The sequence below is a fragment of the Mustela putorius genome, unplaced genomic scaffold, assembly GCF_011764305.1.
Source record: "Mustela putorius furo isolate JIRA1106 unplaced genomic scaffold, ASM1176430v1.1 tig00000129_pilon_pilon_pilon, whole genome shotgun sequence".
NCBI lineage: Eukaryota > Metazoa > Chordata > Mammalia > Carnivora > Mustelidae > Mustela > Mustela putorius.
The window spans coordinates 43,184,148-43,195,074 of NW_025421290.1; the positions used below are offsets into that span (position 1 = coordinate 43,184,148).

The following is a 10,927-nucleotide window of genomic DNA, read 5'->3' on the forward strand; positions in this document are numbered from 1 at the left end:
AACACAGAGTGCTGCTTTCCATGCTGGGTAGATGTGCCTGGAGTTTTGGCCGGTGGCCATGCGTGGAATGCCTATAGGAAGTCCCATCAAATCTCCCAGCAGCCTGTGGGAGGTCGGCGTGGAGAGGGCCATTAGTGCCCCATGCCTGGGGAGTGAGGGGCCCAGGGCTTGCCTGGCCATGGGCCCTGCAGGTGGCAGAAGCTGCTGGGAACCCAGCTTTAATCCTTTGTTGGGCAGCCCTCAAGAGTGGTCTGGCCCCTCTCAGTCTTGGAGAGCAGAGGGAAATGGGGCCTGGGAATGGGGGAGGGGGGGAGGACCAGGGAAATCGCTTTGAGAGTCATGAGTCCAAAGCAGATTTGGGAGAACACAAGCTGTTCACATAGATGGTTCCGGAGGGGACTGGCCTTGCTCCCTGGTCATCCTTAGGCACAGCCAGTTCTCCTTCCACTGCCCCTCCAGCTGGGGTCAGACTGCCAACATCGGGGTCCATTTGAGGCATCCGGGGCTGATGGAAGGATGCCAAGAGACAGTGCCAGCCAGCTCAGCCACTCTGTGGCAAGCTGCTTCCCATTTCTCTCTGCAAAATCAGGCCTGGTATTAGATCAGTGATTCTTCCAAGGGTGTGATGGGCCATATCTGGTTGGCTCGGGAGATTTTCAAAAGTAGAGGCTTAGATGTCCTCCCCCAGAATGTTCTGGATGTTCTGGTTTAGTGGTTCTGGGATGTGTCATTTAACAAATAGCCCGGAGAGACAGCGCCGTGCCGTGCCGGGAGGTGTGGAGAGCCAGGGCGTCTGGAGACTTCCAAGTGCTGTCTCCTTCATTCTTCGGGTCTGTCCCTCTGGGTCACATCTGAGATAAAACTTGTTTGTTGACTGAGGTTGGTTCTTTCTGGGGCTGAAGAGAAAGCATCCATCTCGCCCGTCGCCACTGCCTGGCTTGGTGCTTTCTTCCTTCTACCCGCTGAACTGAAAAATGACGGAACGTGCTCTTCCCACCTAAGAGAGTGTGAATGCCGACCTGCGGGGTACCCGTGCCCCGCACTCCATGGCGTGCTTTACTTCCGTTCTGTAGCTGGTAGATGTAGATGATGCTGGTGTTTAATGAGCACTTACTATGTGCAAAGCACGCTGTGTGACAGGGGCTCTCTCTTTGAATCCACAAATAATAAGGTGGTGTCTATCTACCTTATTAGTCCTAACAACAACACCATAAAGCAGGTGTAACTGTCCCCCATTTTACAGAAGAGGAAACTGAGGCTCAGAAGGATTAAGCAACATGACCAAAAGCTTTAGCAGGAAGGCAAACCCAAGTTTGTGTGCCTTGCACCCCGTTCTGGGGTTCAGAGGAGGCGGGGTCTCCTCCACATATATATCGTGGGGGGTGGGGGGCATCTTTGATTGGCCATATGAGCAGACAGCCCGCAGAGTAGAGCCTGGGGCTCTGGGGGTCTGTCTCATTGTCTCCATTTCGCTCCCCCTGGATGCCACTCTCATCCACATTTCCTTCTGCTTTTGCAAACACAGCCAACACCCCCCAACGTGCACAACGTGTTCTTCCCTCTTCTCTCTGCCCAATGGCAGGCGGTGTTGCCCAAAGTGTGTCCTCCGGGGTGCACTCGATGGAGTTTTATGTGAAATGTGTTCTTTATTCATTGCAAATTGGCAATTTCAGCGATTTAATAGTGTGATGAATGTTTCCTTTTGAAAACAAGTTCATTTTAAGCAAACAGGTCTTCAAAAGAAAATCTACTCCACAGTCAGAGTACAGGTGCCTACAATCAGGAAGGCGGTCTGTGAATGGTCCAAGTTTGGAAAACACGGGTCCGGTGGGTATCACGGAACCCCGTCGTCCTTCAAGAGCGGCTGGGGGTTCTGCCTGCTTGGGGAGTCTTCCCTGAGCCCACCAGCCAGCGGTGGTGCTGAGGCACGTTTAACCACCGGCTTCTTGGGGGCACAGGGGGCCCTGAAATTTGCATTCACCCATTTCCGTGGTGTACATTTCAGGCTGCCCTTGTGAAGAATCACCCCCCGTGAGCTGGTACGAGCTAATTGTAGGGCACCCTTGCGTCCAGCCCAGGCTGGTCTCTCTTCTCCAGGACTGCCGTGGAGCTCAGCCTTCATGCTCTTTTATTGTTATGCATTTGTGTGTGCGTGTGTGCGTGTGTGCGTGTGTGTGTGTGTGTGTGCCCTGCCCACCAGATCCCTCCTCAAGAACCTAGGCTTCTCTTGTCTTGCTCAAAGTGCCCAGCACATAGCAAGCGCTCAGGAAAGGCTAGTTATTATCCTGGGCACTCTTTGTGGTCCTGTTTCGCTGGTACTACTCTATTCTTCTGCGCATCCTCTGAAGGCTTCCTAATTGCCTGAGAGGTTATCTTTGCATCCCCAACAGAAATAGCCAGACTCCTATCCTGTCCCTGTAGATGGGACATTTGTTGCAGCTGGGCTCTGACCATCTACTACGAGATGTGTGACCTTGGGCAAGTCACTCAACCTCTCTGTGCTAAGCTTCCTCACTTGAGGAAATGAAGATAATTGTATCTACCTCCAGAGATTTGGTAAAAGGCTTGTTAACCACAGAACCATCAGGAGGGGGAAGTAAGTTGATAACGGAATGGGCTCTAGTTTGCCAACCGCAGGATCTCCTCCTCCTCTCTACCTGGAAGGTCCCCTCCACCCCGAGCCCTCCTGGGCATCCCGAGTCCCACAGGTGGGACGCTTGAGCCCCCGCCCCAGCAGTGGGGAGCCACGGAGCAGGGCGGGCAGGGCCCGCGCTGACCTGTAGTTGCCCTTCTTGGAGGCGATGTGCAGCGGGAGCATGCCGTCTTTGTTGGCCTTGTTGGCGTCCGCGCCTTGCGAGAGCAGAAACTCCACCACATCCTCGTGCTCATTCTTGCAAGCCTCGTAGAGGGCTGACGCGTTGTCACTGGCCTGCGTATTGATGTCGGCGCCTGGCCAAGGAGAAGCAGATTGAAGCATGAGCTGGGCGGTCACCGCTATACACTGTGCCAACCACCGTGACACAGTGGGTCACTTAACAACGCCTGTCTGCAACAGTGAGACCCCGGGGGGGCCTCTTAGAATCGAAAAGCTGCCTTGATGATGCTGGTGTTTAATGAGCACTTAAAATGTGCGAAGCACACTGCGTGACGGGGGCTCTCTCTCTTTGAATCCACAACACAGCTCATGCTCTCGTCTGCAGGTGGCAGACAAGGACACGGAGGCACAGAGGACAGACACCACTTGCCCAAGACCACCCAGCTCCTAAGTGCAGAGACAAAACTTGATGGTCTGACAGCAGAGGCTATGCTCTTCACCCTCACTCCCTGTGAAAATGATCCAGGCCCTGTCCTGAGGAAACCCCTTGGCTCTAGGAGCGTGCAGATCCCCCTGATAAGGAAAGGCCCCAAGATCTCTATTAATTGGGATTTGTTCTTCTCTGACCTCTGTGGCAAAGAGTAAGAGAGGGATTGCTTCTCGTCTCCTCTGCGGAGGACACGAGAGCACGTTGGGAGGTGAGGAATAAAGCCAAGGACAGACTCCATCAGCCTCATCTCCTACATCTTCTCCATCTCCTGCTGGTAAAGGAGAGACCCATGGGCTGCTCTACAAGAAGAAGTACAGCCCCTTCACCAGTCCCTCCTTGTTCTGGGAGGAGACAGAGCTGAGACACAGCGGTGTGTCATAAGGGCTGAAATCAGAAGCATCCGTTAGCCACAGTTCTGCCCACCTGCGCATTCTGCTTATCTCAGGCTTTCTGGTAATTTTCAATTTTGATAACTGACTTCTGTCTAGGGGAAAGAGCACAGGCTTTTCTGAGAAACAAGAATCAGCAGGAGTTTCTGTTTTGTGGCTTGCAAAGGCCTGGGGCCTCGGGTAGCCTTCAGGGGCCTCGGGTTTTTCCCTTTTTCCCCGTGTGTTGAATGGGAATAATAATGCCTACTAATTACGGGGACTTCCAGGAGTAGATAAGATAAAATAAGTAATTATCTGCTGTGGGCTGGTTGGTTGTGTCCCCTCAAAATGCATATGTTGAAACCCAATCCCCAGTGCCATGGTGTTTGGGGGTGGGGCCTTTGGGGGGGGTGTGAAGGTGATGAGGGTGGAGCGGTGCTCCCGACAGGATTCGTGCCCTTCCCAGAGAGACACTGCCTGCCCCCCCGCCCCTGCCTGGTGCCTTCCACCATGTGAAGACCCAGTGAGAAGACCCAGCCTGACTTCTCATCTGGGGAGAGCCTGTCTCCGGTCTGCAGACAACAAACCTGCCGGCACCTTGATCTTGGACTTCGCAGGCTTTGGAACGGTGAGGAATAACCATCTGTGCTCCGAAAGTCCCCAGTCCGCGGCGCTCTCTTACAGCGGCCCAGACAGAGAAGGTGCTCCGCAAAGGCCAGTCCTCCAGCATGGAGGGACTGAGGCCCAGGGGCTGGTTCCGCTCTCCACCCGGCGGGAAGTCACCCAACAGGTCCAGGCTCTTGAAGCCGGGCTCCCTGGGAGCTGGACCCCCACCAGCAAAACCGCCCGCTCTCACCAGAAAAATATTTGGATTTGAAAGTGGATGCAGCCCACACAGGGAGCAGCCCCTGACTCAGACTGTCGGCGGGGAAGCTGGACAGATGTTTGGAGTCGACCTGCTCCCCCCGCCGGCTGAGCACCCTGCCCTCCGCCCAGCCTCCTTGCCTGGAGCCTCAGGACCCCGCCTGGGCCCCTTTGTTCTCAAGCGGATCAGTCCAGATTTGTCCCCGGCTTCAAGGATGTGCCCCAGGTTTGTTTTCCCAACTGCTTTGGCACGTGCTGGGGAAGCGGGGGTTTATCCAAGCAGAGTCCCATGCTGGTAACTCTCGAGGCCCGCGAGGGTGTGGCAGCGCCCAAGAGGCATGCTGTCGGAATCCAGGCTCTGATCACCACTGGTTCTCTAACCTCTCTCAGCCTCAGTCTCCTCATGTGCCGAATGGGAGGAGGACGTGGCCCATCTCATCCCAGCTGTGGAGAAGGCCGCTGGCCTGATCGGTGTTCCTGTTCAACAGTGTCTAGCACACAGCACGTCCTCAACAAACCACTTCAACTAAGCCCGGGGGTCTGTCTGGCTTTATTCCTGGTCCCTCTGTTGCTAGAGAGGGAGTCTCACCCTCCGTGGAGAGAGAGAAGAGAAATCAAAGGTGTTCTCAGGGAAGAATAGAACAATGATGCTCTTTGGCCAGAAGAATGTCTGCCGTTGTCCCGGGGTGTCTTCTGTTCCTAATGTGGGCCATGGTGTTTTATTTTCTCCCTGTGAGTGACTAAGATCTTCCCCAGGCAAAGAGTGCCGAGACCCAAGTTCAAATTCCACCACTTCTATGACTCTGCAGTGTGACCTTGGACCTTGGATCACTTTCCCATCCCGGTCCCTGGTTTCATCACCTGTAACATGAGGAGGTTACCTAAATGTCACCTTGTGGCCTTGAAGTGTGACATGGTGGAGACAGAAACGGTTGAGGGTCAGGAGCTCCAGAGTCTGGCTCCTTCCACCAGTAATTCACGAAGTGACTGTAAATAAGTCACTTCCCCTTTCTGGGCCTCAGATTCCTCATTTGTAAAATGAGGATGTTGGGCTAGATTAGAGATGACAAATAGGTGGCACGTGGGCCACTCCCCACTCCACCCCAGGTTTGTGCCTAATTGCAGGCGTCACAGGTGGCTCGGTTCACGTCTCCCAGCGAGCCCAGACGCAGCCCCTGAGTCCTCGACACAGTGCTCCTTCTCCGACACTAGCATCGATCAGAGCATGTCCATAGGGTGAGACCTAAACTCGCCTTCCCCGGGAGGCCTGAGGTCCCTCCTGGCTGTGCCCCTTCCAGATGTGCCATGTGAACCAGGGGCCCCGAGCACTTACCGTACTTGGCCAGGAACCGCAGGGCCTCCAGCTGCCCACTCTGAGCCGCCACGAACAAGGGGGTGATGCCGTAGGCATTCTTGGACTCCACCTTGGCGCCTCTGCTCACCAGGATCTCCATGACCTCCAGGTCGTTGCGAGAAACAGACTCGTGCAGGGCCGTCCAGCCTCGGTTGCAGCGGTGGTTGGTGTCTGCGTGGTACTCCACCAGGACCCTCACTGCCTCCACGTTCTTGCGTTCACAGGCTGCGCCCACGGAGAAGCCAGAGGGTCAGCAGGGCCCTGGCAGGACCTGGCCAGCTGAGACTTCACTCATTTATTTGTCCAATCACCCATTCATTCACCAGCTGCTCATTCAACAAATACCCACCGGGTCTGTACTGGGGTCCAGTTCCTCCCAGCGCCCGACCCAGGAAATACACCTAAAATAATAGCGATCCTCGTAGCAATACTATTTGCTGATGCACAGGGCACTGATTATGGGCCAGGCCCTCTGTTCCAAGCACCTTACATGACCAACTAATAGGATTCTCTCAGTCACCCTTAAAGGATGTCGTGTTATTATTCCTTTTCAGAGGAGGAAGACGAGGCAGAGAGAAGTTAAGTGACTTGCCCACGGTCACACACGTAAGTGGCAGAACAGGGATTCAAGCTCAGGCAGTCAGGTCCAGAGTCTCTGTCCCTTGGGAGGTTCCAGGGTGTCCCTAACTTGTTTCCCTCTGTGATGCCACCTGCTTTAGTCCTGCACATTGCCAAGGTCAGAAAAGGTGGAGGAGTGCAGCCCTACTCCTGCTCGAAACTCTCCCTCAAGGCTGTTCCCGTAAAGATTGTTTATTCATTTATTTAACAGAGAGAGAGAGAGAGAGAGAAAGAGTGCACAAGTAGGGGGAGCGGCAGGCAGAAGGAGAGGGGGAAGCAGTCTCCCCACTAGGAAGGAGCCAGATGTGGGATTCGATCCCGGGACCCTGGGATCATGACCTGAGCCAAAGACAGCTTCTTAACTGACTGAGCCACCCAGGCGCCTAAACTGAAGTAAAATAGGACTTCTGAGTACAGCTCTTCAAGACTGCTCGACCTGCTCAAATCTCCTTGTTCAGCCTCATTGCTTTCTAGAACCTAAATGCACCATCGGCTCCGGCCCAGGGTTATCACCAGGGAGGCTGGGCTCTCGTCCAAATTAACCACTTCTTCGAGTCGACCAGGAGTGAGCATAAGAAGGGGCCCCAGGCAAACATCCCCACCTCTCAAAGCCTTGGTTTCCTCACCTGTAAACCAGAGATCACAAAGCCTTCCTGAGAGGATCCTGTGGGAGCCCCGGGTGAGGTAGTGCATGGAACGCTCTAGAACTGTGTGTGGTCCATGGGAGGACTGCACGGAGCCCCGGGGCCTCAACCGTGGCTGAGAACTGCAGTGTTTGGGAGTTCTCTCTGGGACCTCTGCGTCTCCAGGCCATGGCTCTGGTGTCCAGGCGGATGTGGCTTCTGAGACACACTTCCCCCATGGGTGCACAAGGGACCCAGTTACCAGCTACCCAGTTCCTGTTTCCCATGGAATGTTCCAGGTACTGGATACCAGGCACATGGGAAAATCAGGGATTTCTGTAGTGTTTCAAAGTTAAAGGTCCTATCCTATTTATGAGCCCTGAGGCTGATTGCTTCAGTGTGCAGGCATGATCTGAAGGCTTCAAAATGTCATAGCTCAGCGTGCAGTGCTGGCAGCTAGCTCCATGAGTTTAAATCCCAGGTCTGGCCCTTGCTGGAACATGTGGAATCCTGGGGGTCTCGTTCCACGTCTCTATGCCATGGGTCCTTATCTGTAAAATGGGGATACTGCCCATGTAGGGCTGGTCTTACATGTAGATGGATATTAGGGTTAAGTGGAAGAACAGCTCCTGTCACATAATAAACACTTAGTAAATGCCCGCTGTTATGATCATTCAGATTTTGACTCCAGGCATATGCTAGAGACGCCGAAATCCTTGGATGGTATACTGAGTGAGTTAGGAGTTTCTAGGGTTTTTTAAAACATCCCAGAGGTACACATTTTCTTTCATGCTTCTTTGCCTCTGCCTCTGCTGTCTCCTCTGTTTGTCCAGCTGGTAACTCCCTCCTTTTCCAACTCGGCACAAACACCCCCTTTTGTGGGGGCTTACCCCCCGCCCTCCCCCCGCCAGCCTTAGGGCCCTCCCCCAAGCTCCCAGGAGCATCAGGCTGAGCTCTGTGAGGCCATTAGCTGGCTGTTACATTGTCTGTGTGTTGATGCTCCCTGGGCTGGGAGAGCGCATGGGCACGGATCATATCTTTTCGCTTCTGGGCCCTCGGCGCTCCTCAGTGAGCCTCGCCCAAGGGAGGACTTGGGACGTTGGGCCCGAATAGGTGCATGAATGAACGACCCAATTATACAAGTCCTACACCTGAATGAGACTGTCCTTTCAAAGGAGACCCCTGGCTGCGAAGCGGGGAGCGAGACGGTGATTCACTTTAGGACCAGTGCTGCCGATTGCCCGTCTACTCTCCGGAGCCTTCCCCAGGGGAAGCCCACCCTTGGGGGCTGGGCTCACCTTTGTAGAGTGGTGTCTCTCGGGCCTTGTTGGAAATGTCAGGCTCGGCCCCAGCCTGGAGCAGAGACTGGAGGCAGTCCAGGTGTCCCCTGCACGTGGCCAGGTAAAGGGCCGTTTCCTCCTGCAAGGTGCGCTGGTCGATGACGGCCGGGTATGCTGGGGAGAACAGATGGGAAGTTCACGAGGGGGAAAGATACCCCCTCCTCCCCAACACAAAGATAACCCCAATTTCCACAAAAGACGTGTGTGACCTCTACCTAAATTTATCACCCATCCTCTTGGCCCTGGACTTGGCTGCTTTCACAGGGCTCTTTCAGCTTCCCAGTCATATTGACTCAGCTCAGACGCCGCCTCCTCTGGAAAGCCTTCCCTGCTTGAGCCCCCTCCCTTTCTGAATGACCCTGTCCTTCCCTTATACTCCCACCAGCCAAGGCCAGAAGCTCTGTCTCAGACAGCTGTTTCTGCCCTAGCATATGGTGGTGGGCTGTCTAGGGTTCCTGCTGCTTCAGGGCAGAGCTGAGTCCTATTGCAGGTGTTACCGATCCCCATCTGGCGGGGGGAAGCCGGGGCTCAGAGAGGAGGCATGATTTGCCCAGGTTCCCACAGCTGTGGGGGACGGCCTTGGCGGGGCTTCGGCACAGCTGTGGTATTTTCCACACCAGATCAACCCCTGGAACATTCTGGAACAAGCTGGCAGTGGCTCTCCCCCAAAGTCAGCTCTCCCTCATTCCTTTTCTAGGAATTGGGCTCTCCTGTCCCGAAAGGCCTGCAGAGGTGGCAGCTGGGGAGGGGCGGGGGGGGGGGAGGACAAGCCACTTCCTTCTCCCAGCCTGGTGATTTCGGCTCTGCAGTGGGGTGATGACCCTGCCTGGCTCCACCAGCCCTGCCAAGATCTGTGGAGCAAAGAACATGAAGCTCCAGAAGGAGGGACTCTCTGCCCTGGAGTCCTGCTCCCACCCCCTGCTGCGCCCAGAGCTGTCCCCTCACCTTGCTGCAGGGCCTTTAGGCAGCGGAGCTGGCCGTAGTAGGCCGCCTCGTGCAGCGGCAGCCAGCCCTCCTTGTTGGGCTCTGCGAGATTCTTCCCCGCCTTGATCATGGCCTTCAAGGCCTCTTCGTCCCCTTCCTTGATGGCCTTCAGCACAGGGTCCACAGGCCTGTGACAGGAAGGGGAGGGTTATTCCTCAGGACCCAGGCAGGGCAGAAGCGGGGCAGGGCAGCCTCTCTCCCAGAGGAGCAAGAGGACGATGGGTGGCCGGGGGCAGTGCTGGCCGTGGGACCACTCGGTTCTGCCTGCCCCTGCTGGTCTGGAACAGGTGCTCAGGCCCCCGGCGGCCCGTATCCTCCTCAATAAGGAGAATAATCCTTCCTAACCCACAAGGGTGTGCTCTGGAACTCAGCCCCGACCTTGGCCCTGACCTTGGACCCTCCAGCTTATCCGTCCCTCCGCTCTCCATCACGGCTTCCTCAGGCCTGGCAGGCTCAGCCTGGCATTGGGGGGGGCCCGGCCAGCATCTCTCCCTGCCTCCGGTCCTGAGCCCTCATGTCATCCCTGGCCTTGACCAGGCTTTGAATGGTCGTTTGACTACTGTCTGTCTCCCCACTGGACTGAGTTCCCAGAAGACAGGAACAGTGTCTTTATTTCTTTATTCCTTTCATCTCTCATGACTTCACTCTCAGGGCCCAGCTCAGAGTCTGGTTCGTAATAGGTGCTCAGTAAATATTTGCTGGAGGAAGGAAAGAAAGAGAGAGAAAGAAAGAAAGGAAAGAAGGAAGGAAGAGAGGGAGACAGTGCAGAAAGGAAGGACAGAGGGATGAAGGAAGGAAGGGGCGATGGGAGGGAGGGAAAAAATAAGAATTTAGGACCCCCAACAATTATTTCACTCCTTCATTCCTTTTATTTAAAAAAATAAAAAAATAAAAAAAAAATAAAAGGCCTCTCCCTGCTTAGCATTTCACTTGTTTCTTTGGGAATTTTTAAAATATCTTGCTCAGGAGTGCCTGGGTGGCTCAGCTGATTCAATGTCTGCTTTCAGCTCAGGTCATCCCAGGGTCCTAGGATGGGGTCCTGCATTGGACTCCCTGCTGGAGGGGGGGCTGCTTCTCCCTCTATCGCTCCCCCCAACTCATGATTTCTCTTTCTCTCATTCTTTCTCAAACAAATACATAAATTCTTTAAAGAAAATAAAATATCTTGCTCAAAACATTCTTTGCAGTCACCTGCTTGGGAGTGTTTGGAGGACATACTGTTCTGTAAAAGTTACTGTGGGGGCTCTGATCAAGCATCATCTGTGTTTGGCCCCCCATGAGCATCCCTGGATCTGGGGGCACTTCCATGCCCTTGGCTCCGAGTGGGCACCCTGCAGGGAAAGTCTACACAAAATGGGCCGAAACATGCAAGTTCATTCACTTCCACAGATGGAAACCGGGGGTCTCTGTTAGAGCTCCTTGGTGGCCAAAAGAGAATTAGGGAGCCCCTCTGTCCCCGCGGCCTCCAGGG

General features: G+C 54.7%; 1 protein-coding gene across 1 annotated transcript in view; it reads right to left on the bottom strand.

Moving 5' to 3' along the window:
* ASB2 (ankyrin repeat and SOCS box containing 2) overlaps window positions 1-10,927 on the bottom strand; it is a 40,152-nt gene that overhangs the window by 6,794 nt on the left and 22,431 nt on the right. Inside the window, exons 4-7 of the mRNA XM_004754775.3 lie at window positions 9,418-9,584; window positions 8,431-8,586; window positions 5,871-6,116; window positions 2,778-2,949 (exon numbers count right to left, since the gene is read on the bottom strand). Of these exons, the coding sequence (XP_004754832.2) occupies window positions 2,778-2,949; window positions 5,871-6,116; window positions 8,431-8,586; window positions 9,418-9,584 (741 nt within the window). The remainder of the gene's footprint in view (window positions 1-2,777; window positions 2,950-5,870; window positions 6,117-8,430; window positions 8,587-9,417; window positions 9,585-10,927) is intronic.